The 27,085-nt window shown below is 48.4% G+C and overlaps 9 protein-coding genes and 1 non-coding gene across 10 annotated transcripts; 4 read left to right on the top strand and 6 right to left on the bottom strand.

Moving 5' to 3' along the window:
- Window positions 1–290: 290 nt before the first annotated feature.
- Window positions 291–3,638, top strand: EV420DRAFT_1267738 (uncharacterized protein; the record flags this gene model as incomplete). The annotated part of the gene is made up of 8 exons (XM_060467404.1): window positions 291–689; window positions 741–886; window positions 933–1,673; window positions 1,724–1,893; window positions 1,943–2,020; window positions 2,082–2,649; window positions 2,701–3,381; window positions 3,410–3,638. 8 exons carry the CDS (start codon window positions 291–293, stop codon window positions 3,636–3,638), a joined length of 3,012 nt encoding a protein of 1,003 aa, XP_060332608.1.
- Window positions 3,639–5,519: 1,881 nt separating this feature from the next.
- Window positions 5,520–5,593, bottom strand: EV420DRAFT_t120. The gene has a single exon. It is a non-coding gene; the product is annotated as a tRNA-Ile (tRNA).
- Window positions 5,594–5,888: 295 nt separating this feature from the next.
- On the bottom strand, window positions 5,889–7,104 carry EV420DRAFT_1641115 (uncharacterized protein; the record flags this gene model as incomplete). Its single annotated transcript, XM_060477195.1, has 4 exons — window positions 5,889–6,011; window positions 6,073–6,364; window positions 6,423–6,788; window positions 6,917–7,104. 4 exons carry the CDS (start codon window positions 7,102–7,104, stop codon window positions 5,889–5,891), a joined length of 969 nt encoding a protein of 322 aa, XP_060332607.1.
- A 1,519-nt stretch (window positions 7,105–8,623) lies between these two features.
- Window positions 8,624–10,526, bottom strand: EV420DRAFT_1532971 (D-lactaldehyde dehydrogenase). Its single transcript, XM_060472739.1, has 9 exons — window positions 10,287–10,526; window positions 10,144–10,235; window positions 9,821–10,090; window positions 9,696–9,780; window positions 9,587–9,647; window positions 9,355–9,536; window positions 9,226–9,305; window positions 8,935–9,175; window positions 8,624–8,886 (listed from the first exon to the last, which is right to left on the bottom strand). The coding sequence occupies exons 3-9, from the start codon at window positions 10,034–10,036 to the stop codon at window positions 8,708–8,710; spliced, it is 1,044 nt and encodes a 347-aa protein (XP_060332606.1). The 5' UTR covers window positions 10,037–10,090; window positions 10,144–10,235; window positions 10,287–10,526; the 3' UTR covers window positions 8,624–8,707.
- A 132-nt stretch (window positions 10,527–10,658) lies between these two features.
- On the top strand, window positions 10,659–12,164 carry EV420DRAFT_1478335 (uncharacterized protein; the record flags this gene model as incomplete). The annotated part of the gene is made up of 4 exons (XM_060469488.1): window positions 10,659–10,701; window positions 10,754–11,623; window positions 11,671–12,075; window positions 12,127–12,164. 4 exons carry the CDS (start codon window positions 10,659–10,661, stop codon window positions 12,162–12,164), a joined length of 1,356 nt encoding a protein of 451 aa, XP_060332605.1.
- Window positions 12,165–12,758: 594 nt separating this feature from the next.
- On the bottom strand, window positions 12,759–14,037 carry EV420DRAFT_217165 (FMN-linked oxidoreductase). The gene is made up of 2 exons (XM_060481252.1): window positions 13,475–14,037; window positions 12,759–13,421 (listed from the first exon to the last, which is right to left on the bottom strand). Exons 1-2 carry the CDS (start codon window positions 13,739–13,741, stop codon window positions 12,996–12,998), a joined length of 693 nt encoding a protein of 230 aa, XP_060332604.1. The 5' UTR covers window positions 13,742–14,037; the 3' UTR covers window positions 12,759–12,995.
- A 1,135-nt stretch (window positions 14,038–15,172) lies between these two features.
- EV420DRAFT_1532960 (D-lactaldehyde dehydrogenase) lies at window positions 15,173–17,036 on the bottom strand. The gene is given in 10 exon segments (XM_060472738.1): window positions 15,173–15,440; window positions 15,489–15,729; window positions 15,780–15,859; window positions 15,909–16,090; window positions 16,141–16,201; window positions 16,250–16,337; window positions 16,387–16,645; window positions 16,699–16,762; window positions 16,779–16,785; window positions 16,820–17,036. The coding sequence occupies 7 exon segments, from the start codon at window positions 16,588–16,590 to the stop codon at window positions 15,262–15,264; spliced, it is 1,035 nt and encodes a 344-aa protein (XP_060332603.1). The 5' UTR covers window positions 16,591–16,645; window positions 16,699–16,762; window positions 16,779–16,785; window positions 16,820–17,036; the 3' UTR covers window positions 15,173–15,261.
- Window positions 16,697–19,143, top strand: EV420DRAFT_217349 (uncharacterized protein). The gene is made up of 4 exons (XM_060481253.1): window positions 16,697–17,229; window positions 17,280–18,113; window positions 18,163–18,567; window positions 18,620–19,143. The coding sequence occupies exons 1-4, from the start codon at window positions 17,187–17,189 to the stop codon at window positions 18,655–18,657; spliced, it is 1,320 nt and encodes a 439-aa protein (XP_060332602.1). The 5' UTR covers window positions 16,697–17,186; the 3' UTR covers window positions 18,658–19,143.
- A 1,428-nt stretch (window positions 19,144–20,571) lies between these two features.
- EV420DRAFT_1532945 (uncharacterized protein) lies at window positions 20,572–23,203 on the top strand. Its single transcript, XM_060472737.1, has 20 exons — window positions 20,572–20,999; window positions 21,061–21,204; window positions 21,258–21,275; window positions 21,330–21,366; window positions 21,416–21,429; window positions 21,482–21,522; window positions 21,576–21,633; window positions 21,690–21,699; window positions 21,756–21,773; window positions 21,822–21,873; window positions 21,919–21,983; window positions 22,052–22,076; window positions 22,129–22,140; window positions 22,197–22,212; window positions 22,262–22,304; window positions 22,352–22,455; window positions 22,509–22,596; window positions 22,654–22,902; window positions 22,951–23,007; window positions 23,056–23,203. Exons 2-20 carry the CDS (start codon window positions 21,068–21,070, stop codon window positions 23,080–23,082), a joined length of 1,071 nt encoding a protein of 356 aa, XP_060332601.1. The 5' UTR covers window positions 20,572–20,999; window positions 21,061–21,067; the 3' UTR covers window positions 23,083–23,203.
- A 1,194-nt stretch (window positions 23,204–24,397) lies between these two features.
- Window positions 24,398–25,818, bottom strand: EV420DRAFT_1641108 (uncharacterized protein; the record flags this gene model as incomplete). Its single annotated transcript, XM_060477194.1, has 5 exons — window positions 24,398–24,844; window positions 24,900–24,964; window positions 25,020–25,485; window positions 25,537–25,640; window positions 25,692–25,818. 5 exons carry the CDS (start codon window positions 25,816–25,818, stop codon window positions 24,398–24,400), a joined length of 1,209 nt encoding a protein of 402 aa, XP_060332600.1.
- Window positions 25,819–27,085: the final 1,267 nt, after the last annotated feature.

The raw sequence follows: 27,085 nt of genomic DNA, 5'->3' as shown, positions 1-27,085 counted from the left end.
TCTGAAAGAAAGGAAGAAGGGGTCGAAAAGGGACCATAAATCTGTCTGCCAATGGGTGCTGGATCCAAATTATACTGATTAAATGGAGGTATAAATAGAAGGCGAATCTAGTCGCTATTACCGAGTTTAGTCTCGTGCATGCCTATAAGCGCTCAATATTGTGAGCCTTGACCCGGCCCTTGAGTTCAATCGAACGAACAGGTAACACTAAGCGTCGGATCTCGGCCCGAGTTAAAGAAATTCAATTAATTACGTAATTACATGCTCCTTCTAGTACACCGTGATGCACGATGACCACGCAGCGCGACCACCTCTTTCCGGCGACGTCGATAGGGCGCACTCAAGGCCGTCTGAGCAGGACACCATCGAATGAATCCCTCACTGCGCATCCTCTTCTGTCGCCAACGGGCGACTCTCCACAACGATATGTACCGTACACGCCTAGGCAGCGACTACCAACTACAACGGCGATGACGACGACGAATGTACTACCTTCAGCCTCCTCTACAAGCACACAGCATCAAGGCGACGCGACGAGCAAGTTGCAGCTCATGAACCTCAAGGCGGCCGCCCAGAATATCGGCCTGGATACCGGAACAGTTGGTTGGGCCATTCTCGAGAAGCTCGCCTCTGAAACGGAGAGCGCAGAGGAATGGGTAGACGTTTGGAGCGCCGTTACCAATGGCAAGGTGCGTATCGTTATCGTACCCACAAAAACTAAGGCTGAGCCGTACTGACAGGCAACACTTTTATTACCATTGGAAACGGCGACCAACGAAAAGATCACTGCCGACTTTGTGAAGGACCATATCATCCTTTGCGATGGGCCTTCACGCAAGGACGCACCTATCGTTACTTTGTCTGGTCTCCGAGGTGTACTGAACAAGTACGCCCTGATTTCTCCTTCATATACTATTCTAACCAACTTCAAGCACGACCCTTACTTTCCAATCCTCCCTTCACCCTTCCTCAAAGCTCTACCAAGGAATACTTGCTCCTTCCACACGATCCACAACACTCGGAAACCTACCTCCTTTACCTCCAGTGACCGCTGCGTTTCCTTCTTTTCGAGTACCAGCGCATACTACATCTTTACCTGTTCCACCTCGTGCGAAACCTCCACTACCCCCTCGACCATCTCAGCAAGCTTCGCGTTTAGCAAATCCTTTTGCATCTCTCTTTGGTCATAAATCGACACCGTCAACGAGCAGCATTTCTAGCGTTGAAGATACTTCCCCCCCATCCCCTGCACCTATAATTATCCCCGCATTTACTATCTCAGAACCGGTTATCTTCAACAACGTATGTAAGCAGACCCTGCTTGCACTCAAGACTCGCATATCAGAGTCACTAGCTGGTTCACCTCGCTGGCTGATCAATCGTACGCAAGTGTTCACGGAGAGCTTCCACCCCTTCACCCGAGTGAGAAAATCGGAGACTGGCGGAGAAACTAATCACGGCGTGAAATACACGATTCAGCCCATCGACTATGACACGGTAGAGGTGGCAGACATGTTTCAAGACTTTTACTATGGAATAGAGGAGGAACTTAGATTGCGAGCAAGGAAAGAAGATGATGAGAAGAGTGAGCTCGAAGATCCGTCTTCTGAGGACGACGAGACCAAGGTGCTTGATTGTGTCGAAAAGGCGATATGCGAGACGTTTTATGATAGGTTGCTTTCGTTCCTTTCAGAAACTGACAAGGGCTAACTCTTGCTGATAGACTCTTACATCCTACACAGTCGGATGATCTCAGTCATGATGAAGCATTGTCCAGTCGTGTTGCTGCACTTAACATGCTCGACCTGGGTCTCCATCATCTTGACATCATTATTGATGGGGATGTCACCGACCATGAACAGCTGGATAGTTTAATTCAGGCATGTGGAGACAGTAAGTCAGCGCTATACCATATCATCAGCCGCTCACTCTATTTTGTTAGTGCTGACTAAATTACAATTCGTCCAATCACCGGCTGATAAGGCTGCGCTTCTTGTTGAGGCTCACAAGGTTATCGTTGGTGGGTTCTTTTTTCTGCCCCATCCCCCCCGGTGCGAGGTCCTGACAACCCCGTTTATCAGAGGGTCTGACGAGATTGCCGCCTATACGCTTGAGAAACGAGAACGAGACGTTGCCAGAGGAAGTGATGCTGGAGCCAACACGGATGCCAAGAAGTCTAAGTAAGGATAAGGATAAGGATCAAAGGTCACGATCGCAATCTCGCATTGAGTCTCAAGCGAAGGATTCCTCCCCGAACTCACAATTGGTCCCTGCAATCGTCGAACCAGAACACAAGGTTAACGGACTCGCCATACCTGATGCTTCGACAGTAGACGACGAGAATAAGTCGATTTCCCCCTCCCCTTCATCACCTCGACCTTCTACCGTGGCTTCAGACAAATCCAACTCACCCCGAGATGGAACACCGATATCTCTCGACGTTCTCTTCCCCCTTCTCATTTTCTCTGTTGTCAAGTCTAACCCTCCGCATCTTGTGTCGCATGTATTGTATACCCAACGGTTCAGGAACAAACATGCAAACGGGGAAGAAAACTACTGCGTTATCAACCTTATGGCCGTTATCGAGTTCCTCGAGAATGTGGATTTGAAGAGCCTCGGCTTGGGCCAGGAGGGTGGACGAGTATTGAGGTGGGTTTATGATTCTATATGAGCTGGCATTTAGTTAACCTTTTGTGTTAGCACGGCAGATCTGACACCGATACCTATCGTGACGTCCGCATCCTCTCCATCTTCACGGGCTTCCTCACAGGAGCGGGGCACCGCCAAGGATGGATTACGCGATCGTGTGGAGCAGCAAGTCGACGCGATCGCTGGATCTGCGAACAAGGTCATCACAGGTGTTGTCGATACCTCATTCGGAATGCTCAAATCTCTGCTGCCAAACAATACGAACGCACCTGCGTTGGATAACGTGCAAGGCTCTGCTCCATGGAATGCGGTGAGGCCCGGGTTTGGACTGTTGAGGAGGGAGAGTGGGTTTTCGATCAAGAGCATGTTACCTGGGTCGACGCCGAAACTAGGCGGTGAGGAGGAGCTAGTGACGGTGTCAAGGCCGGGGTCGGTGCGGAGTAGGAGGAGCAGGGCTGGTTCGGTTCGGAGTAGGGTACTTGTGTCGAGTGATGACGAGAGTGAGGATGTGGAAGAGGAGGAGAGCGAAGAGAGCGAAGATGATGACGACGACGACGATGAAGCAGACTATAGTCCTCCTGGGGATACGAGGAGTATCAAGAGTTTCGAGAGCATGATGAGCAAGAAGAAGAAGAAGCGGAGGAAGGCACCGCGACCGAGTTTGAGTGACCGGTTAGCTAGTGTTTCCGGTCTTACTGCGAAGAAGGTACGCAGTTTTATCTTTGCTTCGTTGTAGTGGGTTCACCGTGAACTTTTAGAGTTCGCCTCCACCGTCAAGAAGGCCGTCTATCTTGCCTACGACTACTCGGTTTGATAGTCCCGTCGCGGAGTCCGCGACACAGGGACGTTTATCCCTAGCGCCGCCGAATAAACGATTCTTAGATTGTGAGGTGGACGATTTGAAAATGTCAGAGATAGCGGAGCTGTTGAAAGAGTATAGACGTGTTGTAGAAGGTGTTAGAGCGATTGGTGGCTTTGAGCCTGAATAATCTTTGTGTGGGTGTATATTATTTTTTCACCAATGATGTACATATATATATATACAACAAAACTCGAGCGCCAAGCTGTTGAAGGGGTCCTACTCAAACATTCATCAAAAGATTGATATTGTATGTAGCGCGCCAATGTCTATGATCCGTTCTCTTCCTCGTCATTTACGGAACGCCGACCGCGGATGAAAGTTATCGAGTAGATGCCATGTCGGGCTGCGACGGAGTACCTGGGATTTTAAGGTCATAACGAAAAAGATGCATCAAGAGCCTAACTTTGGTCAGCAGACGATGCCTGCACTCAGTTTTACAGGTCGGGGTTGACCGCCGATTCTGGGAAATAAAGGACACAGAATCGGGATCATCATTGACTGTTTGTTGCGGGAAAGACACACAAGGGGATGGCAGGTCACAGGAGATCCATTTTGCCCGAGCGTTGAAAAGTTGGAGTCATAGAACAAGAGTCGGAACCGGAGGTCAAGAACACGCGGACTTTGAACCCAGTGTGTACATTTGTGCACAGCTTGTGTTCTAGACTGGGGGTATGTGGTGTCGCGAGACCAAAACCTCGAAGGGTGCTGCACTGCTAGTGAACCGACGTGATATTGATCGCACCGTCAAGCAGCAGCAAGTCGAACGAAATATACAAGGTCAAATCTTATTTTTCCGGTGGGGAATAGGGCTGTAACCAAGAACCCTGAAAATGTAGGACAACGCCACTGCTATAAAAGTGCATCAATATTAGCGCCAAGTCAAGAACAAAGAGACAAACCTTCATCCTGATGGACGACTCTGACCAGCCTCTCTCACCATCGCATTACCGCCTAAAGGGAGCTCCCAGACCGGCACCACCGATGCTACCAGAAGAGATTATCAATCAAGAACTCTACCGAGGAAGAAACTACTGTACGGCCGAAGAACTTGCCTTTTTGCAATTCCAACACCGCCAAATAAGCTCGTGGCAGCAGATTATAAACAGTTGCTGTACGTGAACTGTTGAAGATTGTGACGAGAGATGTTGACGATTCGGGTGAGCAGGTTATTACTGGGGATCGCTGCTACACAATCCGCAGGGGCATCGTCTCGCCACTCCGGAGGGGGTCGTGCAGATGATGCAGGCATATATAAGGACGTACAATGTCGTCACTGTGGACGAGAATAGCAAGGTCGCCAGAGTCTCTTTGCCTGAGAGGTATTACCCGTTCCATTGGAAGGGCGAGGAGGGGAAGCCCACATGGGCCACTATCAAGGAAGGTCAGTGTATTTATTGATCAGCCTGGAAAGATGCATGCTTACGATTATTACAGGCCTATACGGAACGAAAAGATACCTAGACGCATTAGCAGAGTCGGGGCAAAAGGTAGTTAATCGCATGTCCTCGCCGGCTGTTCGACCCTCTTGAAGGAAGACCTTACGGTAGCAAAGAAATGCTTACTAGTCCAGCACATTATCCTACAGCCACAAGGCTCCTCGAGAACGTCGTCCACTTAGCCAGCCTTACAGTAGGCGTATATTGGTGTGATTGCCAATCTGATAACTGTCGTAACATCATCGTCCCTCTACTGGTCCTCCAGCCTCAGGAAGGCATAGTGTTACGTTTGTCTCGAAGGTCGGATCTAGAAACCTGAAAATGTCGAGTACGACGGCGAAGATTGACGACTTGTCAAAAGGAATGTCAAAGTTCAAGTTACTAGACCGGAACCCATCGGACCGAAACACAGGTTTTGCATGCCCAAACCTGGAGGTCCTGTAGAAGATGGATCAGCAAGCCAAGGTTCCAGTGGTTACATTAAGACCTAGGTATTGATACGTGTGTCATTAAGAGACATTGACACTAACTCGAAGCCGGATAAAAGAAAAATACACAAAAAAAAAAGACAGTGGCCAACGTGGGGATCAAAGCTAAGACCTTCGCGTTATTAGCATGACGCTCTAACCAACTGAGCTAGTCGGCCGCGCCGTCCATGTCTGATGGTAGGCAGATGTTTGGAAATTAATTGATAGGATTTCCTTTCGAATCAGAATGCGAAGCGGTGTGCCTCTATGAGCAAAATATAAGACCGACAGCGAGCTTACCCGCTTACAGAACCTCTCTCTGCGTTGCTGCCGAGGATAAGGAAGGATAAGGAAAGAAAAATATTCGCCAGCGTAGAATGAGACCTGAATACAATGCATTCGAATTAATAATATTGTGTACTGTCGTGCTTTCATATTTGTATGCGAAGTCCTCTGTGTACCAAAATATTGTATCTACAATTCTGAAGCAAAAGGGTAGTCAATATACCCTTCGGCGACCTCCCCATGTAGGTAAAAAGTCGATCTGTCATACGGCATGAATGGTGCGTTGTCCTTTAGTCTCACAGTAAGATCAGGCTATCGAGAATACAACGACATCAGCTTTGTCCAATAATACTTTGAGAAAAGTGAAACTCACATTCGAAATGAAATACCTTCCAAATGCGATGATATCGCCCTTCCTATCAGCCGTCTGCATTGCGCTCTCTCGAGTATATCCTCCTGCCGAGATGAGCGGCCTCGGTGCCCATATACGACGGATGAAGTCATTCGACTCCGATGGAGTCGATCTGTCAACAGCGATCCTTGGCTCCACGACATGTAAATAAGCAAGGTCGGGATGCCTCTTCTTAACCTCGGACACGAAGTATGAGAACGTGGGTACAGGGTCCTGCATGCCCATATCCTGCGCGGTACCCCAAGGACTGAGCCTGATCCCTGTGCGTCGTGGTATAGCCTTAGCGACAGCATCGAGGACCTCCGACTCACCCAAACTGAACAAGGTTCTGAATGCTCCCTCCGTACTCGTCCGTACGCTGGTTAGACAAGTCCTGCAGGAACTGGTCGATGAGATATCCATTCGCACCATGTATCTCAAGTTTCAACACCGTCGAAGCCTGCTTTGTGTATAGCGTCAAAGGCTGCGCGCGCGAAGAGCTGAGGTACTCTTTGATTTCATCGAGGGTGAGTGGGCGTGGCGTTTCCAAGGAGTCGGTAAGCTTGATGGCGGAGGGTGCAACAATGTCGAGGGAAGGATTTTCCTCCTTGAGGTCGGTGTAGTCAGCCGTACGTCCTAATGCCCAAAGTTGCCAGAATATGAAGCTCCCTTCGGCGTGCACAGCGTCGGTTATCTGGCTGGAAGTTAAGAAATTGGTCCATCAGAACAACTCGTAATGAATCGCACCTCTTTCCATGCACTCAGTTGCGCCTGAGTCCATGCCCCTGGCGCGTTCTTGTATATCCCAGCCTATTGAGCCACAAACGTCGCCTCGGTGATGAGAAGTGTTCCCGGGTCACTGCCTTGCTGAGCGTAATACTCCTTCATTATCGAGACATATGGAATATGGCTTTTCTCCCTTGACCTGTAACGGGTCATGGGTGCCAGTACGATGCGGTGGCTGAGATTGAGATTGCCTACTTTGATAGGCTGGAAGAACTTTGAGTCCACCATCGATGATACTGCATGTAACGGAGACAAAGGCGGTTTTATATTATCCTGTTGAATGCATTGTAGGGAGGGATCGGATCGGGTAGCTTAGGTTAGGTCAATGTCCTATGGTCGGGACCGCTATTTTGTATGTAGACTAGTAGTCAACCAGTGGCGTAATGTCGGAGTGAGTCTGACCGGTCAAAGAAATCTTTTGCTTGGCCGAAATCCGGTAATCGACCAAGGCGAAGACGGAGGAGTAACATAGAATAGGTAAGTTGTCCAAAAACAAATATGCATTCGGTGATTGTGGAGTACCTTGATAAAGGTATGGGTGAGAGCGACAGCAACGGCCCAGAGTTGGCAATGCGCTAGTGTGATAGGCGGATTGAACGCGGACAGGCAATAGAAAGTCTAGGGATCGGCTGGTGAGAATCTGCCTTTATGGTTGAGTACTCATTCTAAACCGGTTGTACAACCCCAAGCCTCGATAAGACGTAGGAACGAAATTCGAACAGCTTTTATCATTAGCTTCAAAGTCTGAACGCGTGTATAGTATTGGCGTACCTGTTCTCTGCGGAGCTGGAATCCATATATACAGCAGCCGGCGCAGTCGCGATTAATAGTATTAATTACCGAATAGCATCAGCATTATTTCTCGCAGGTCCCTCCAAACTTGCTAGATGTGCATTAGATTCCGCGGATTTGAATAAATCGTAGAAATTTGGCCTTGATTACCGCCAGGAGATTGGTTAAGTAGTGTCCCGACCATCCAGTTCGCAAGGTCCCGAAAAAGATAATCGATGTCTGTGATCCAGAGCGAGCCGAGCTGCCTTGACAGTTGAACATAGTTGCTTCACCAGTTCCAGTCGGCCGTCCTATCGTAGATGTCAGACATGTGCCAGGAAAAAGCATCATACACACCTAGGAAATTTGTCAACTAGTTTATAACGTTGTACGTCTCTTCCCCCGCATTACCACTACCTCCCGCTGCTGTCACCCACATTCATCGCGGGAAATAGCCTCTAAGAGAGAGCATATGGGCATATGGTGGTGTTTACGCCCGCGAAAAAATTCTTTAGGAATATATAGCGTTTCTTGTTGATTTAGGTGTAAAGGTAGCTGGTATCGATGCATGTCTGAGAGCTAGCCTAGTTGAGATGGATTTTCGAAATACCCTGACAGAAGTGTGCAGTTGGGCATGAATATCTCGCTATCGGCAAGAATGGCGCTGGAACTAGTGTGACGATGAGGTCAGCCTATAGATGCGTCAATGGCCGGCATCGCCTTTTCCATTCATTCGCCGCCCTGGATATTTCAGAGGTCAGGGTAATCAACACCCTGGATACGTTCAGGTACAGGGACTGAGTTAAAAAGAGGATGGCGAAGATCACGATGTTTCTTTGCTCGCGTGAGTTGGTTTGCTACTCAGTACCGCTCGTCGATTTTTATCGCTCTTTGCACCACACACATAGGCCCTCGTTCCTTGCATGATTGAAAAGGAGAGATCAACATCATTCAACGAGTGCTTGATGGTTCGTGGTTGGAAATCGATTCTTATTCGGCAGATAAATCGGGGTGAAGTTGTGAGTTTGACATACAAATAGACTGAACGTATACCTCTCAATCACCACCCGAGTCTGTCAAAATCGGCCAAGACATCTCTCGATGTTTCCTCCATGGTCCTGAACTTCAACCCAAGTAATCTCTTCTCCTTGCTTGTGTCAAAGATAACCGCATACTTTACATCCCCAAGGACAGGCTTGGGTAAAATGCGAGACGTCGAGACAGATTGCGTCGCATTAACTACAAATGTTAATCAGCCGAGTTTTCTGGGGTGCATAAAAGACGTACTGCAGTCCTGCCACACGCAGGGGCCAGCTGAGACGATGATCCTTTCACCACCAGCTGCTTCAACCTCCAATGCTCGGACATGAGCTTCGGCGAGATCACGGACGTCCACCCAAGCGGTCCCTGGCTGTGTAAGGATTGCGTCGGGGGACAATCTGCCCACGTTCCCCTGGACTACGTTGTCGTACCATACTTTTGCGGAGACGTTGAGGGAATTAAGGGTGGGCACGTCATGAATGAAGGGCTGACAAGAGGAGTCAGATAAGCATCTCAAGGAATCCGGCGACTGCTTACCCCAAATACCCATGGCGGGTTAATCATGGTCAGGTCCCACGAAAACTCAGACTTGTGTCCCTCATAGAAACTCCAAGCAGCTTCGGACCATCAGTACATGCACCTCGTCCGGGACGAAGACCACAGTACCTTTCTCGGCCAGTGCCTTGGACGCGCGATATTTCGCAATAGGCGATGCATCCCGTCCTTGCTCCTCTACTTCCTTTGGTGCTTGCTCATTCCAGTCGACTTCTGATAAGGTAATGGTGCCTGGCTCTGACCGCACAAGTGCAGCACACGAAGAAGTGACGACGATACGCCGAACGGATGATCTGAGCAATGTTGGGCAACAGAAAAATGAAATCAGCGGATATATGCGCACCCATACTTGGCCGCACTGGTCAGCATGCCAACTGTGCCCTTCACAGCGGGTGCGATCAGTTCTGCATGCAATGAAATAAGAAATCGATATCCGTGAAGGCAGAACATACCTTGGGGGTCATCTGCGTTCAATTGGACAGGCGATGCTGTATGGAGTATCGCATCCACATCCTTAACCGCTTCATCGAAAGCGCCATCCTGTCTTGGATATCAGAATCTGCTCGTCTTATTGAACGTTACACGGCACCTTGGACATATCGTCGACTACGACAATTTCCAGCTTATTTCCATACGACTTGAAAGTCTCCTTCAAATGTTCTCCCTTCGCTAGACTACGTACTGTCCCTCGTACTGTATAGCCTCTCTCCAAAAGGGTACGGACGATCCATGCTGCAATGTAGCCACTTGCACCGGAGACGAGAACCTTCCTGGGAGGATTGAGTGATGGCATAGCTGAGTATTGAACTGGCACTGAGGAGATTATATATATATACAGCCCGAATTACTAACAGACATAGAATCTGAATAAGCCATGCTGTAAAAAAGAACGGAACTCACCGAAAGGTAAGGTATGCCAAGCATATAAAGATCACTTTCGGCTTTCATCACCGTCGTGCGGTCGTCGGTCGACGTGATCTCAGCTAAGCGTCCTTGCCTTGTATCAGGAAAACAACAGGACGACATAACCACTGATAACGTACCTGAGCCATACTGCAGCAGAAATTCCAGGCCTTGTTTTCGCTTCAATACAAAGCATTATTCTCCAAATGAACAGCATTGTGACGGGGATTCAGTCTACCGGCGTAAATGGAGGCAATGAGACGAAACAAGTTCCTCTTTCGACATCGATAAGAGGAAGCTTATGAGAATGCATTTACCTTGAAAACGATGCGCCCATCGTCGCTTGTCGAAGGGAAAGTGAGAGGTTGTCAGAAAATTTCAAATTCATGTAGGTACGCGTTGCACGTGATCTTTGCGGCTTCTCGTCTGACGCCCACGGCCTTCTAACTCTGACAATCAGCCCTCTTGAGCCCGTCGACATGGTCGACAGCCTCTAACGTACAGAACGCGTGATGTCGCAGAAAGAAGTGGTTGACGTATCTATTACTCAGAACGGTGCGTGATTATGAATACCAGCAAGCAAGGTTCACTTATCTATATGTACTAGGAAGAGGAAGAGGAATCGGAGACGAACTTCCCCTCGAGTTAATCGACACAATCGTCGAAAATAACATCGACGACAAAGACTCTTTACTCGCATCATCATGTGTATCCAAGTCATGGCGCACGGCGTCCTTGCGACACCTTTTCTCCGCCGCAAACTTCTCGTCAGACGATGATTTCACGCGTTGGCGTGAAATCGGATCCCATTTACCCCAGGTGCCTCTTTTCGTCAAGGAGGTCATGTTCGCGCCTGGGCGCCGTCTCAGGGATAAGCAGAAGCAACAGCTATATAAACAATATCCTGACGTGGATGGGGTGCCACCGCAGGCTCGGCTCGATGCTCTAGCGCGTCTCCTGCATGATGAAACACTTAGCTCCTCCAGTCCTCCATGTGTCCAGCTCCCTGATATGCCACAGGCTCGTAAACTAATCTGGGATACCCCATTCTTACATCCGGTTTACTGCACGGTTTCAACGCAGCAGTTCCTATCGACATTTTGCTCCCTCAATGAGGTGGAGTTCTCGGGGAGCTTTGCTACTATCTCCGATGCGAAACAATTCCTGGGGCTGCTCCCCAAAATAGAGGTTCTCGATTTCGAAGCTATCAATATCGCCGAGGCAAGCAGTTCCGGACGCTCCCCCGCCTTCACAGGCGACATGACCAATCTTCGTAGACTATCAGTTGGAGAGTGCCGAACATCACTCGACTGGCTGGTTGATGACATCCTGGCAGTCTCATGTCCCACCAAGCTTCAGAGTATCCGCTACGAACACTACCTCCCTTTTTCCTCGAGGGTGTTCGCCTGTCTCGTTGCCATTTCGTCTGAGTCTCTCCAGGAGCTAATCATTCAACCACCAAGTGATGAAAGGTCAAGTGCGTAGCCCTCATATCATCTTGGCTTTTCGTTCATTTGTCAACAGGTCTTGCAGGCTGGAGAAACCCGCCTCAGTTCACAAACCAGTCTTTTCCTTCATTGATGTCTCTGACGTTTTGCATCATCCAACTGGGACTCCCCTTCGGGCCGTTGTTTTCGATGAACTGGTGTCGTAGGGTCATGGAAGTCCTCCCACCGGCTCCGAAAATGACTACTCTCACAATGCACTTTTACGCTGAAGAACCAGAAGACGTTGATGACATTGTGGCCGACCAGTCATTCAACTGGAAACAGCTGTCAGAGCTCACTTCAGAGCTGTTTCCCGAGCTTAAAACATTCATCGTACACGTCTCTATGGAAACGGAGTTCGGGGCGAGGCAAAAAGCACTGTTGGAGGACCTCCTTGAAGAGAGGCTAGAACATTTCGGGAAGAAGCTGAAGATTGAATGGGGTGAGCTCTTCCCTATCTGCGCCCATGTCTGTTTCTAACGGCTTATTAAAGTGAATGAGAATCCTGCCTGGGGTGGCGATGTCGAATGAGATTCAGAATGTGCCGCTTTTTGACCAGAATATTAAAAGGTAGCTATTTAATATTTATATATTCATTGATGAACAAACGGCTAGTACTTGTTGGTGTTGTTCCGGACCAATAAGTGATGCCTGAGATCAGGTATGGCAACCAGATAGAACTCTGCGCTTCAAAGTTCACAGCCGAAGTTTACTTACCACTGTTCAATGCCAGACGCTCGCCGCTGCCCTGCGCTGTTGCCAGGCCGGTCCCTATGTTCTATTGCGTCTGCGGAAATTCTTGGAACTGTCAACGATACGAGTTGTGACCATGCCCGCCAGTTGTTTTGACGGTGCCATGGAACTCCAAGATTTTCCGGACCAAAGTCATTACTAATCAGAACAAATTTCAAGGGAAAATGCCTATACTGCCAAGAGACCCCGTACTGAACCTGTATTTTTTTCTGGGTCCAGAATCCCTATACAGTACGGTACGTTGACCTTTAGTCTCACATAAAATCAGGCTATCGAGAATACAACGACATTAGCTTTGTCCAATAATACTTTGAGAAAAGGGAGGCTCACATTTGAAATGAAATACCTTCTAAATGCAATGATATCGCCCTTCCTATCAACTGTCTGCATCGCGCTCTCCCGAGTATATCCTCCTGCTGAAATGAGCGGCTTCGGTGACCATATACGACGGACGAAGTCATTCGACTCCGATGTATTCGATTTGTCAACAGCGATCCTCGGCTCCACGACGTGTAAATAAGCAAGGTCGGGATGCCTCTTCTTAACCTCGGACACGAAGTATGAGAACGTGGGTACAGGGTCCTGCATGCCCATATCCTGCGCGGTACCTCAAGGACTCAGCCTGATTCCTGTCCGTCGTGGTCCAATAGCCTTAACAACAGCATCAAGGACCTCTAACCCGAACCGAACACGATTCTTGATGCTCCCTCCGTACTCATCCGTACGCTGGTTAGACACGTCTTGCAGGAACTGGTCGATAAGAAATCCATTCGCACCGTGTATCTGAACACCGTCGAAGGTTGCTTTGTGTATAGCGTCAAAGGCTGCACGGGGGAAGAGCTGAGGGTACTCTTTGATTTCATCAAGGTTGAGTGGACGTGGCGTTTCCAAGGAGTCGGTAAGCTTGATGGCGGAAGGTGCAACAAGGTCGAGGGAAGGATTTTCCTCCTTGAGGTCGGTGTAGTCAGCCGTACGTCCTAATGCCCAAAGTTGGCAGAATATGAAGCTCCCTTCGGCGTGCACAGCGTCGGTTATCTGGCTAGACGTCAGAAAATTAGTCTATCAGAACGACCGACAATGAATCTCACCTCTTTCCATGCACTCTGCTGCGCCCGAGTCCGTGCCCCTGGCACGTTCTTGTATATCCCAGCCTTCTGAGCCACAAACGTCGCCTCTGTGATGAGAAGTGTTCCCGGATCACTGCCTCGTTGAGCGTAGTACTCCTTCATTATCGAGACATACGGAATATAGCTTTTCTCCCTTGACCTGTAACGGGTCATGGGTGCCAGTACGATGCGGTGGCTGAGAGTGAGATTGCCCACTTTGACAAGCTGGAAGAGCTTTGAATCCACCATCCACGATACTGCATGTAACAGAGACAAGGGCAGTTTTATATCATCCTGTTGAATGAATTGTAGGAAGGGATCGGATCAAATAGGTTAGGTTAGGTCGATTTCCTATGATTGGGACCATTATTGTGTATGCACATTGACTAGTAGTCGACCAGTGGCGTAATGTTGAAGTAAGTCTGACCGGGGACGGGGTAGCCGATAGACATTGACACGTCCTTTACTTAGCCGACAATCTGGTAATCGGCCAAGGCAGAGACGGAGAAGAAGCAACATATGATATGTAAGTTGTCCAACGACATATAAGGATTTCGACGATTTTGAAGTACCTTTACAAAGGTATGAGCGAGAGCGACGGCGACGGCCTAGGGTTAACAATGCGCTAGTGTGATGGATGGAGTGAACGTAGAAAGTCTCTCGATCGGCTGGTGAGAATCCGCCTTTATGGTTGTGTACTCATTCTGAACCAATTGTATAACCTCAAGCCTCGATGAAACATAGGAACAAATTCTGAACAGCTTTTCTCATCATCTTCAATGTCTGGACGCACCCATAATATTAGCGTACCTGTTCTCCGCGGAGCTGGAACCCATCTATACAGCAGCCGACGCATTCGCGATTAATAGTGTTAATTACCGAACAGCATTAGAATTATTTCACGGAGGTTGTGCTAAACTGGCTAAATGTGGACCAGATTCCGCGGATTCGAATAGCTCGTGGAATCTGGCCTTTGTTACAGCCAGGAGGTAGTGTCCTGACCATCCAGCTCGCAAGGTCCGGACAAGGTCAGCCAGGATCGACGTCTGTGGTACAAAGCATGCCTTCATGACACGGGTTGCCTTGATAGTGAACACAGTTGTTTCACCGGTTCCACTCGGCCGTCCTGTGTAAATGTCAGGCGCGCGCCACGAAAAAGCACCATACACACCTAGGAAAACCGTCAACTACAGTTTATCGTTGTACGTCTCTTCCCCCGCGTTACCACCACCACCTGCTGCTGTCACCCTTACGAGCGTATGGCGAGAAATTTCTTTAGGAATACATAGCGTTTCTTGTTGATTTAGCTGTAAAGACAGATGCACGTCTGAGAGCCGACCTAGTTCAGCATACGTGATGAGGAGCGCAGTTGGGCATGAACATCCCGCCATCGGCAAGACTGGGGTTGGAACTGGTGTGATGACGAGGTCAGCCTATAGATGCATCAATGGCCGGCATCGTCTTTTCCATTGATTTGCCGCCCCGGATATTTCATAACACCCCTTCAGATATAAGGGATTAGGACAGCAAAGATTGCGATGCTTCTTTGCTCGGGGGAATCGGCCTCGTCACTGGGTACCGCTCGTCTATGTCTATCGTTCTTTGCATCACACATAGGCTCTCGTTCCTTGCATGATTTGAGAAGGAAAGATTAACATCATTCAACGAGCGCTTGATGGTTGGTGATTGGAAATCGATTCTTATTCGGCAAATAAGCCAGAGAAGTTGTGAGTTTGAACATACAAATAGACTGAACGTATACCTCTCAATCACCACCCGAGTCTGTCAAAATCGGCCAAGACATCTCTCGCTGTTTCCTCCATGGTCCTGAACTTCAACCCAAGTAATCTCTTCTCCTTGCTCGTGTCGAAGATAACTGCGTACTTTGGATCCCCAGGGACAGGCTTAGGGAGAGTGCGAGGTGTCGAGACAGATTGCGTCGCATTAACTGCATTTGTGAATCAGCCGAGTTTTATGAGGCGTATAAAAGACCTACTGCAGTCCTGCCACACGCATGAGCCAGCCGAGACGATGATCCTTTGACCACCAGCTGCTTCAACCTCCAATGCTCGGACATGAGCTTCGGCGAGATCACGGACGTCCACCCAACCGTGTCCTGGCAGCGTAAGGATTGCGTCGGGGGACAATCCACCCATATTCTCTTGGACTACGCTGTCGTACCATACTTTTGCGGTGGCATTGAGGGAATTAAGGGTGGGCACGTCATGAATGAAGGGCTGACAAGAGGAGTCAGATAAGTATCCAAAGGAATCCAGCGACCGCTTACCCCAAATACCCATGGCGGGTTAATCATGGTCAGGTCCCACGAAAACTCAGACTTGTGTCCCTCATAGAAACTCCAAGCAGCTTCGGACCATCAGTACATGCACCTCGTCCGGGACGAAGACCACAGTACCTTTCTCGGCCAGTACCTTGGACGCACGATATTTCGCAATAGGCGGCGCATCCCGGCCCTTCTCCTCTACTTCCTTTGGTGATTGCTCGTTCCAGTCGGCTTCTGATAAGGTAATGGTACCTGACTCTGACCGCAGAATTGCAGCACACGAAGAAGTGACGACGATACGCCGTACGGATGATCTGAGCAATGTTGGGCAACAGAAATATGAAATCAGTGGATATATGCGCACCCATACTTGGCTGCACTGGTCAGCATGCCAACTGTGCCCTTCACAGCGGGTGCGATCAGTTCTGCATGCAATGAAATAAGAAATCGATATCCGTGAAGGCAGAACATACCTTGGGGGTCATCTGCGTTCAATTGGACAGGCGATGCTGTATGGAGTATCGCATCCACACCCTTAACTGCTTCATCGAAAGCGCCGTCCTGTCTTGGACATCAGAATCTGCTCGTCTTATTGAACGCTACACGGCACCTTGGACATATCGTCGACTACGACAATTTCCAGCTTATTTCCATACGACTTGAAAGTCTCCTTCAAATGTTCTCCCTTCGCTAGACTGCGCACTGTCCCTCGTACTGTATAGCCTCTCTCCAAAAGGGTACGGACGATCCATGCTGCAATGTAGCCACTTGCACCGGAGACGAGAACCTTCCCGGGAGGATTGAGCGATGGCATAGCTGAGTGTTGAACCTAGCGCCGAGGAGATTATACATATATACAGCCCGGATTACTAACAGACACGGAATCTGAATAAGCCATGCTGTAAAAAAGAACGGAACTCACCGAAAAGTAAGGGATGCCGAGTATATAAAGACCACTTTCGGCTTTCACCACCGTTGTGCGGTCGACATCATCTCAGCTAAGTGACCTTGCCTTGTATCATGAAAACAACAAGGCGACATAACAACTGATAACGTACCTGAACTATACTGCAGCAGAAATTCCAAGCCTTGTATTCGCTTCAACACAAAGTATTATTCTCCAGATCAACAGCATTGCGACGGGGATTCAGTCTACCAGTGTAGATGGGGTCGATGAGATGAAACAAGTTCTCTTCCGACGTCGATAAGAGGAAGCTTATAATGAAAATGCCTTGAAAACGATGCGCCCATGGTCGCTTGAGTGAGATTTGCCAGGAAATTTCAAATTTAATACGCGCTGCACGTGATTTTTGTGGCTGTTGTCTGACGCCTTAAGTTCTACGCCCCAACTCTGACAATCAGCCCTCTTGAGCCCGTCCTGTCGAAGGTCTCTAACGTTCAGAACGCGTGATGTCGCAGAAAGAAGTGGTTGACGTATCTATTACTCAAAATGGTGCGTGACTGAATACCAACAAACGAAGTTCACTTATCTATATGTACTAGGAAGAGGAATCGGAAACGAACTTCCCCTCGAGTTAATAGACACAATTGTCGAAAACAACACAGACGACAAAGATTCTTTACTCGCGTCATCGTGTGTATCCAAGTCATGGCGCGCGGCTTCCCTACGACATCTCTTCTCCACCGCAGTCTTTTCGTCCGAAGGCGATTTTATGCGCTGGCGTGACATTGGATCCCATTTGCCCCAAGTACCTCTTTTTGTTAAGAAGGTCGAGTTTGAGCCCGGGGCTCATTCCAACGTTGGCCCAATCCTGTCACTGAATAATCAATACCCGGACGATGCTCTAATGCATCTCACGCGCCCCGACACAGTTTATTCCTCCAGTCCTTCATGTTTTCAGCTCCCTGATATGCCACAGGCTCGTAAACTAATCTGGGATACCCCATTCTCACATCCGATTTACTGCACGGTTTCAACGCAGCAGTTCCTATCGACATTTTGCTCCCTCAAGGAGGTGGAGCTCTGGGGGAGCTTTGCGACTATCTCTGATGCAAAACGAATCCTGGAGCTGTTCCCCCGGATAGAGATTCTCGATATCAGAGGCATTGACATCGATGACGCAGGTTTTTCCGGGCCGTCTCCAGCCTTCGCTGGCGACATGACCAATCTTCGTAGGCTATCAGTCGAAGAATGCGAAACACCATTGGACTGGCTGGTCAATGACATCCTAGCAGTGTCACATCCTACAAATCTTCAGAGTATCCACTACGAAGACAACTCCTCTTTCTCCCAGAAGGCGTTCACCCGTCTCGTCGCCCTTTCCGCCGAGTCCCTCGAGGAGCTGACCATTCAATCGCCATATTATGAAGTGACCCGTACGTAGCCCCTACATATTTCCTTAACCTTTTGTTCATTTGCCAATAGCTCGTGGAGCCTGGACAAACCCGCCTCACTTCACAAACCGGTCTTTTCCTTCATTGACGTCCCTAACGTTTGGCATCAATCAGCTGGGTTTTACCCTCGGACCGTCGACCTCAATGACCTGGTGCCGTAAGGCCATAGAAGTCCTCCCACCGGCTCCGAAATTGACTTCTCTCACCATGCGCATTTATGCTGAAGAACCAGAAGGCGTTGACGACATTATGGCCAACCAGTCATTCGACTGGAAGCAGCTGTCAGAGCTCACTTCAGAGCTGTTTCCCGAGCTGAAAAGATTCATTGTGCACGTCTCTATGGAAACGGAGTTTGGGGCAAGGCGAAAAGCGCTATCGGAGGCTCTCCTTAAAGAGAGGCTAGAACGTTTCGGGAAGAAGTTGAAGATTGAATGGGGTGAGCTCTTCCGTATCTGCGCCGATGTCTATTTCTAACGGCTTTATTAAAGTGAACGAGAATCCTGCCTGGGATGGCAATGTTGACTGAGATTCAGAATATACCGTTTTTAATCAGAATATTGAAGGGCACCCATTTATTCATCGATGAACAAGTGACTGGCACTTCATTGTTACTATCTATTACTCAAAGCGATGCGTCATCATGAATACCAACTTTGTTGTCTGACTCGGGAGTGTCCATCGCTGATCACATCCTTAAGCGCCAACAGTTGGATGTGAAATGTATTGGGTCTGATTATGAATTCAGATGTCGTTCAATACGGAACTGCCTTACCTACTTTCCTTTTTCAATGTCCTTGTAGTTCCCATCCCCTGTATTCCCTTTGACGTTGACAATATTCCTGGCTTACGGTATTTTTTGGCCTGTTTCATCTTTGGTTTCGTGCTTTAATACACAGGAAGGCTCTTGTTCGCTTATTGACTTCGTCCCATACCCTTGCTATTGAAATTTTGAGATGGAGTGAGCGCCATCGTCCTCCTGTTCCCTGCTGTCAGCGTTTGTGCCATCATTGTCAGGCCGAGGTCGAAGACGAAGCCCATGTCTTACTCTATTGCAAAGGATCTGACTCGCTGGCGCATTTGCATGCCGGTTTTTCTGTAATATTTTTCTACTTGACTCCGAGTCTTTTGCTCAATTGTTACGTGCCGCCGTATCCGGATACGAGGTCATTCACACTCTTCTCGCAGCAGATGATATGAAAATTATTGGCGCGTTGGCTAAATACGTATTTGATGTTTTCCATATTTTTAGTGCTGTACCTCATATCGAGCTTAATTCATTTCCTTGTTTACATTCCCCACGATGCGTCTCTACTCCGCGCGACACACTGAACAGTGTGATCACAACGGTACGAGCCTTCGTGGCCACAGCGCATGGCAAGCTTGCCATGTTTGGGCTGTGGACCCGGCCGTTCCTTATTGGGACCTTGTACCGGTACCAACACCAACACCAATACCAACACCTTGCTCATGGACTACATCATTGCACATCTTCTGACGAATGAAAAGATGTGGTCTTTTTACCAGAATCACATCGGGTCGCAAACCAAAACTTGAAGCACGATGGGTCCGCTCAGACTGGGATAGGCGCCTTACCTATCGCGATTCGTGGCACATTGCCTGTCATCAGTACGCCAGTGCGTGTTCATCCCAATCACACAAGCTATGATGATCTGATATAGTCAATAGATACCTAGCATATTGCATAATTAAATGTTCTGCACGCTTGCCAGACAATATTCTGCATCAGATACCGAAGTTGATTGTGATGAAGTGGTGGGCCATCGCAGACCCTGGCATATCTGAGCCCTGGAATTGGGTAGGCTGCTCTGCGCGGGCATGGCACAAGGTTCATATTCGACGTAATGACGTGATGCTGAGTCGAACGAAGCTGCTTGACAAGGTGCAGGAGCACTATGAAGGCAGGTCAGGTCAGGTCATCCACAGTGCCAATGATAAGAAGAATGTACAGGTACTTCTACCCTACTCTCTGGAGACAACCTAAGGCGTTCGTTCTGTTCCTACTCAGTGTCGTTAAGATGATGTCCGACGTAAAAGTTGGTCAAGATGCCGCCATCAATGATGGTCTACCCCACAAGTACACGGTCAGTGATCAAACCAAAATCGATAAGTGGTACGTGGGATACATGGATACTCTGCTGGCCAAACTCTTTCACCAGACTGACAGCGCCCTCAAAGTGTGCTTCCCAGCTGAGTGCTGAGCGCTGAGGAGTGCATTGATGGTGATGTTCCCTCTTACGCTCGCCGTAGCTCCCATGGAGACCAACCGCCCTCTCTTCCCCTTCTCGTCGACTTTATTCGCCTGGAGTTCCTGTCATTTTCGAGAGTGCAAACGCCTTCGGTATTCATTTACATCATGGCCGGATGCCCTTGGGTGTGATATCGAAAAATGATATCCAGAAACCGTGTGTCTCGTTGATGTCTATGGACCATGACAACATGAGTATTGGGGAGTAAGGCTGAGGCAGCGCTCCTATTTCATGAGAGAGGCGTCAGGACCACGAGAATGAGGGTAAGGACATAGCCTCATTTGGTAAAGAGACGGCTCAACGTAACAAGTGTGATATGTGATAATAACGTGGGCGACTACGGCATGCACGGCACGGCAAGGCCAGGCACCAAATTGAATCAAATTTGATTCAAATTGTCACTATCATCATCACGCGCCGCCATCGACACCATCGAGATGCTTGGATTAATACACATGACTCGGAATGCCCGGTGTTGATGATAAGACCGATGAAGATGAGGCCTATTCATTCATCCACGACGACTAATCGGATGTAAAGGAGGAGGATCCGTGACATTGTTCTATCTGGCGCAGATTCTCTGGCTATGCTTTCTTGATGGGTGAGAACAGCGCTTCGACCCTCTATAAATTTCGTCCAACGACACTCTCGCCGAACTTCAGTCCCACCATGGCCAACACCACGACGTCAAACTGCCCTGTACCCACTGAGAACCCCATTATCTTGGATCTCACTTCGTCTTATGGGTCTCTTCTTGTGGGATCTTGGCTCGCCTGCGCGATGTGGGGTGTATCGAGTCTTCAAGTGTAGGTCAAATCCTGTATCTTCCTTGCATGTTTGACCTTCATCCCTCGCTCAGCTTTATATATTATATGAAGTACGGTCCTGGCACTTTATTAGAAACCGTGCACTGACAGAAATATCCTTCAAGCTCCGCGAACGTTGATCCACGGTTTCTGAAATTTTTGGTAGGTATATTTCATTCTTTTGCGATGGCTAGTTTTAATTTCTGGACAGATAGGTGCACTCTGGCACGTACTTTCTACTAATAGAAAGGAGACCTATCTATTGATAAGTCAATAGGATGTTCGATACGACCAATGAACTTCTCATTCTGAAAGCGCGTGAGTATACACTGGACGTGTTCTATGACTCACCTTTTAATCTCGTCATTTAGAGTGGCGTGGTTTGATACATCAGTATGGAAGGATCGAGGGACTAGGGGAAACGCCAGTGTACGTCGATGATAGACCCTTTTGCTACAAAGCTAACGTCTTTCGATTTTCCGTAGGGAACTTTTGGTATGTCATTCGAGCCGTTTTAAAATGAGACCCATGATTTGACGGTCCCATAAAAGCATCACATCTGGGTGGAGGTAAACAGAGAACACAGCTACCAATGAGTCGTACTGATGTTTTCGCAGACCATCGTCATTGTTATTGTACAGTTATACTTCATTCGGAGAATCTATATTTGTGAGTGCTGCAGACATCGCCTGAAGATAAATTGACGTCTTTCAGTTTCCAAACAGACCTTTTGTTCAAAAAAGCAGAAACGCACCACCGTCGCATTTATGGTTATCATGGTTAGCATCAATTAAATTTCTATCGCCTGCGGCTTTTAACTCCTTTTTTCTTTTTTTAAAAACTTCAGGTTATGCTCTCCTCTTGGCAACTGGGTGCGTGGATTTCATTCGTAATTTCTCTTATTAAATATTTTTCAATGCACAGTTGTAGTCTTCGGTAGGTGTATAGATATCGCGACATCCAGAAAGCTCACTTCGCGTTTTGTTCCCAAGTATATCTGATAAATGTGTGGGTGATATGTTGTTCTTGCCTGTCGACATTATTTACGTCTCTATAGGTACGGAAAGCCCCTGGAAGTTGTATTTTCGCCTTTAATAGTTGTCCGTAACATGTTTTGCACAGCTTCCATTGTACTGACATATTCTAGGGGCTCAACTTCTCTTATCTAAGTGTTTCAGTCGCTGTGGATGTTGTCGTGTCCTTTAGCATGATATTCCTTCTAACCCGCATGGGAACGCCTATTGTCCCCAAGTGCGTTGTTAAATATGTTTCACAGCCCTCTCTTGACACATCCATTTTCACAGAAAGATGCGCATGATATACCGCCTCATTATGGTCATTGTTCTGAGTGGTTCATTCACAGCCGTCATCGCTACTGTCGCTCTCATACTTGTTCGTAGTGTCTTCTTTCCATTGAGTTTTTGATGCGCTAAACTATTATGATTTCAGATTAAAATCTACCCGACTTCACTCCATTATTGTATTGTGGATTTTTCGCTCTGCTCCCTCTATTTCAGTACTCTATTGGCAAATTTGAATGCGAGGGCGTACATCCAGTCACCTGAAGGAATAAACACGATATCCGCATTCAGCGCAGCCCACCGTGGCAGGGACAGTGACGCTCTCGCTCTGGGCTCGTTGACTCACCCCCACAATGGAGTGAGCGGTATTGCAGCAACTACAGCCGGAGGAAGTCAGGTAAGCTCGGTCACTGTTTAACAGTAGAACATGTTATGAAGAAAACAGATACAGCGTGAAAGGGATATTAAGACGGACGATCTGGAAGTGTTTCCACCTTTGAAAGTATGTGTCCACGTCCGAGCATCCCAATCTTTTTCTGAGTTATCCTAGGATCAATGCGCGATGAATAATGCTTAATAATCTCTCATCTAAAGCAACGACGGTACCACACGAATTGCACAAAAAAGGATAAATTTATGGCGGGGATGTGATTGTAGATCCTCAGGTAGATCGATTGTTACTATGTCTTATTTATATATCTATTGTGTTCATTCATGTTCACGTTTCTGCATGTACCCTATTGTATTGATGCGCACCAAAACTCCCTCCATGCCAATGGACGAACCACCCAAAGCAAGCTGGTAGAATCGAGGGGGCCAGGCGACGCAGTAAGATCTACGTAAATTTGTCACAGAGACCGAATACCTTACTGCTGTAAAGTCTACTAGTACTATGGCAGCGGCCGAGCCTCAGACGATGCACGCGAGCCTGCGTGCCTTCAACCAGATAGTCTAAGTTCACCAAGAAGGGTATTACGGTCCTCGAGACAAGCACTGACTCCATCGCAGCCCGAACACAATCAACGTTGAAAAGTTCTTGGCGATTCTGACAAACCAGAGTCAGCTTCATTTTTTGTCATCAGGTCAGTACTCACAAATAGTGCCTACCGAGCCCCAGGTATCACTGCCAATCTCAAGTCTGCAAGGCCGCGCCAGTGCCTAGCCTTAGGCTACTGTATGAGTGCACGCTATCCTCCAGTCAGATGGCTACACTCCGCTTAGCCTCTCCAGGTCTTTTTGCAAGCGGCCGCCTTGTCGAGTCGGGGCGCCCACTAGACGAGACGAGTGCACACTCCTGTAAGAAATCTTGCGTCACCATCGACATTTGATTCGACGATGCTCCAGAGGAATCGCTAGCAGTTGCTGGAAATCGAGGCTAACAAGTGATGGTGGAAGTAGCAGCGGGAGAGGATGTCAATGACGTAAGCTTGCAAGTCTGTCAGTTCAATTCTCGCCACACTCAACGATCAGGATATCGATTATCTCAGTTACACTGACTCGTCTTTGATGGTGGTGGTGGTAGTGTCACTTTTTGATACGTAAAATTTTGCGCATATAAAGACTCACGTCAAATGAAACGGCCACATCCCATCCTCCAACGGATACGGACCACCCGCCTTCTCCTCGTCCCATGCTTCCCGCCTAGCAGCCCAATTCTCACGAACCTCATTGGCTCATTCGCGCGTCACCCGTGAACCATCCATCAGGATCACACTGGATCTGAGCTGGAAAAAAAACTCCTAACACTCGATACAATGCATCATCGTCGCGCACTCTCTCTTATCTCGCTCCCGGTCCGCTTCAGAGAACTAATGTCGGGCCATACATCACATAGATGATAAACCAGCCGACGTAAGAGTTACGGACCGTCGGCATAACAGTACAGAGTCACATCAGGGAGAGAAGTGAATAGGTCCCCTTGCAGGAGACACGCGGCCTGCAAACGCAAAGGAAGCCTTTGCAACAACACTTTGACATGTCTCGCTGTCGGCTGGCGAGTCTCCACTCAAGGTCAGCCAGTCCCTTGAGTTCTGGCGGAAAGTCTGAAGGAATTTCCGATAGAGAGAAGGGTTCGTCAGGCATAGGGACCAGTGTTCCCTCACGAAGAATAGCCTCTGGGGGAGCCTGGTGTTCTGAAAGTAAGGAAGAGAAACGGCATGCTGCCAGTCGATGTATGAGATGACATTGGCTGCTTCAGAGGGCTTGACGATCACGTTCGACCGCAAGAGGTCGGGATGAATGAGATAAGGGACTGTCAGCCCACGCTCAGGTAGGTTAATGTGAGGTGCCATTGATATGCACTGTTGCAACAGCTGACAGAGTTCCGCGAAGTCGGAAGGCTTCGACCGGCAGAAGAGAGCTAGGGGATGGGAAAGAAGATGCTGCGCCGGACACTAGAGATTGGGCTCGCCCAAGTGCTAGACGGCAAGTGACTTGAATGTAAGATGCCATATCCGTCCCTGTGAATAACAATCTGAGTCCATTATCAACTTACAAGCAAGTGAAACTGCTTACAAGCGTGGTCAGGCTCATTGAACCAATACTGCTTATCAACGACAGGACCAATCCTGTATCTCCCAGCAGCAGGCTCTTCACTATCCCTCTCCCTCGCATAGAGCCAGCTCTGCAGCTCCGGGCTAACACTCTTCTTGAAGAACAAACTCCCATTCTGCGAAAACGGCCGCTGATGAAGACCCAGATCGAGGAACAGCATTTCCCGAATCACCGCACCGATGTCTTCTTTGAAAGTATCGAGCCATCGTTCCTCCAGCGCCACGCCATCTATACGCTCTATGAGGATGAAATCCGACCCTACTGCCTGCTCCAAGCCAGAACGCACGAAGTGAGATGCACGATAGCGTCTCGTACGGCTACTTCGCTGGCTGTGGACAAGTGTACATTGCCTATGGTATGCAAGCGATGCGTGCAATGGCCTCACGTCCATTGTCGATCTCAGGAAGGAAGATCTCGTTATAAGCTCCTATACGAGATGTTAGACTCACTACGTAAGAAGAAAAAAATAGAGAACAACCTTGTGTGATGCTTTCAAACCGAACGCAGCATTATGCATCGAGGGCTGATGACAAATATTCTGAAGCGCATCTGATCTGAAGCTTACGCGACGAATAGTTTGTTCTAGAGGTAAAAAATAAGTAAAAGCTAGCCGAAGACAAAGCAAAGACATACGAAAGCGCGTCGTTCCATAGTCACTTGCCCTCATGACCACCAACCTGGAGTTTCGCTGGTGATTGTGGATAGACAGCTCGGGTAACACTTCAGACGAAGTAGCCTTCGAGAAAGAATGAGAGAACATGATATCATGAGACCGAGGGGTCGGTAGCAAGTCACGAGCATTGCAGGCAGAAGTCTCACGTCAAGCCGCTGGACTAGGCTAAGGTTCAAGTTTCCTGACCGACAAGAATGGCTGCACCGAATTATCAGCATAGAAGCATCAAGTCCAAGGGAATCCTATACCTTGTGTCCTGTTTGCGCTCAGCCTCTCTGGCGATGTATCACACCTCCAAGCCCATCCCTGGACGCCTCATCAAAAGTGCCATCTTGTTCTCCCATTCAGGACATGCTTGCTCGTCCAAAGATTACACACACCTTGGGTGATATCCTCGAGCCACGCACGTGAAGCGAGATTTCACGGTGCAGAAAATGGAGATTCAAAATTCATGGATAATATCTCTGAGGAAAAAGTAGCGCGTTATCAGTACAAGTTCATAGGCAGCCGAACTAGAAAACACACCCATACGGAAAAGCTACTATGCTATCCATCCTCGTCTGTCAACAGATGCTCTGCACTCGCTGAAAGGTGCCCTTGACTTCGATAGTATTTTGGTCTGGTGAGCCTGGCGAATTGGCTGACGGAGCACAGACGAATTTTTCGGTGGTGATGGTAGGACGAAGAGATCCGTCGGAAGTAGCCGAAGGTTCTGTGTTCTGTAAGACATGGACAGCCCATCCAAAAACGTCTGCCTTCCACTAGCGATATATCAAGTGTGGATGCTCTCTTACATAAGCGCACCTCTCGTCTTTCTCGATGTGGTTCTCCCCAAAGGAAATCGGGACCATCATGAACGATGCTTTCATCAGGAACACATTTGCCTCTGATATTTTTCTGCGGTCTTGGTTGGGGCTGAAGCCATTCGAAATATATTCAGATTTCGTACGTGTCAAAGCTCTATTGTAAAGCATTTTTATTTATTATTTTGATCCTCCAGAGCTCCTACGCCTGACGCCTCGCACACTGCCGGAAGGGTAGCAACCATTTCCGCTGCATTTCGTTGCTCTTCTCGACCTGCGCGCAAGCCGATTATTTGGAGCCATGGAATTCTTACACCTGTGGCCGTGCCTCTAGAATTCTTGCCTCTCTCACGTCGGGTCTCAGTGTCGTCTTATTCTCCCAGTCAGGACGCACTTGCTTGGCCAAAGGTTAAATACACCTCTGTGATATCTGCACGGTTTCAACACAGCACTTCCTATCGACATCTTGCTCCCTCGGGGAGGTGGAGCTCTCGGGGAGCTTTGCGACCGTCTCTGATGCAAAACAGTTCCTGAAGCTGTTCTCGGTATCA

Source organism: Desarmillaria tabescens (genome assembly GCF_030435595.1).
Source record: "Desarmillaria tabescens strain CCBAS 213 chromosome Unknown EV420scaffold_12, whole genome shotgun sequence".
Classification (NCBI taxonomy): Eukaryota; Fungi; Basidiomycota; class Agaricomycetes; order Agaricales; family Physalacriaceae; genus Desarmillaria; species Desarmillaria tabescens.
The sequence above is the reverse complement of the archived record's forward strand: the minus strand, read 5'-3'. Positions and strand labels throughout refer to the sequence as shown.

Coding starts and splice junctions, on each gene's coding strand:
- EV420DRAFT_1532945 (XM_060472737.1), top strand. CDS start 21,068: ATGGCCAACACCACGACGTCAAACTGCCCTGTACCCACTGAGAACCCC. Junction 21,523..21,575: donor ACTTCTCATTCTGAAAGCGC/GTGAGTATACAC, acceptor CTCGTCATTTAG/AGTGGCGTGGTTTGATACAT. Junction 23,008..23,055: donor AAGTGTTTCCACCTTTGAAA/GTATGTGTCCAC, acceptor GAGTTATCCTAG/GATCAATGCGCGATGAATAA.
- EV420DRAFT_217349 (XM_060481253.1), top strand. CDS start 17,187: ATGTCGCAGAAAGAAGTGGTTGACGTATCTATTACTCAAAATG. Junction 17,230..17,279: donor CGTATCTATTACTCAAAATG/GTGCGTGACTGA, acceptor TATATGTACTAG/GAAGAGGAATCGGAAACGAA. Junction 18,568..18,619: donor GAAGTTGAAGATTGAATGGG/GTGAGCTCTTCC, acceptor GCTTTATTAAAG/TGAACGAGAATCCTGCCTGG.
- EV420DRAFT_217165 (XM_060481252.1), bottom strand. CDS start 13,741: ATGGTGGATTCAAAGCTCTTCCAGCTTGTCAAAGTGGGCAATCTCACT. Junction 13,422..13,474: donor AGCAGAGTGCATGGAAAGAG/GTGAGATTCATT, acceptor ACGTCTAGCCAG/ATAACCGACGCTGTGCACGC.
- EV420DRAFT_1532960 (XM_060472738.1), bottom strand. CDS start 16,590: ATGCCATCGCTCAATCCTCCCGGGAAGGTTCTCGTCTCCGGTGCAAGT. Junction 16,338..16,386: donor TAGTCGACGATATGTCCAAG/GTGCCGTGTAGC, acceptor TGTCCAAGACAG/GACGGCGCTTTCGATGAAGC. Junction 15,730..15,779: donor ACCCGCCATGGGTATTTGGG/GTAAGCGGTCGC, acceptor TCCTCTTGTCAG/CCCTTCATTCATGACGTGCC.
- EV420DRAFT_1532971 (XM_060472739.1), bottom strand. CDS start 10,036: ATGCCATCACTCAATCCTCCCAGGAAGGTTCTCGTCTCCGGTGCAAGT. Junction 9,306..9,354: donor CAAGGCACTGGCCGAGAAAG/GTACTGTGGTCT, acceptor GATGGTCCGAAG/CTGCTTGGAGTTTCTATGAG. Junction 8,887..8,934: donor CTGCGTGTGGCAGGACTGCA/GTACGTCTTTTA, acceptor TAACATTTGTAG/TTAATGCGACGCAATCTGTC.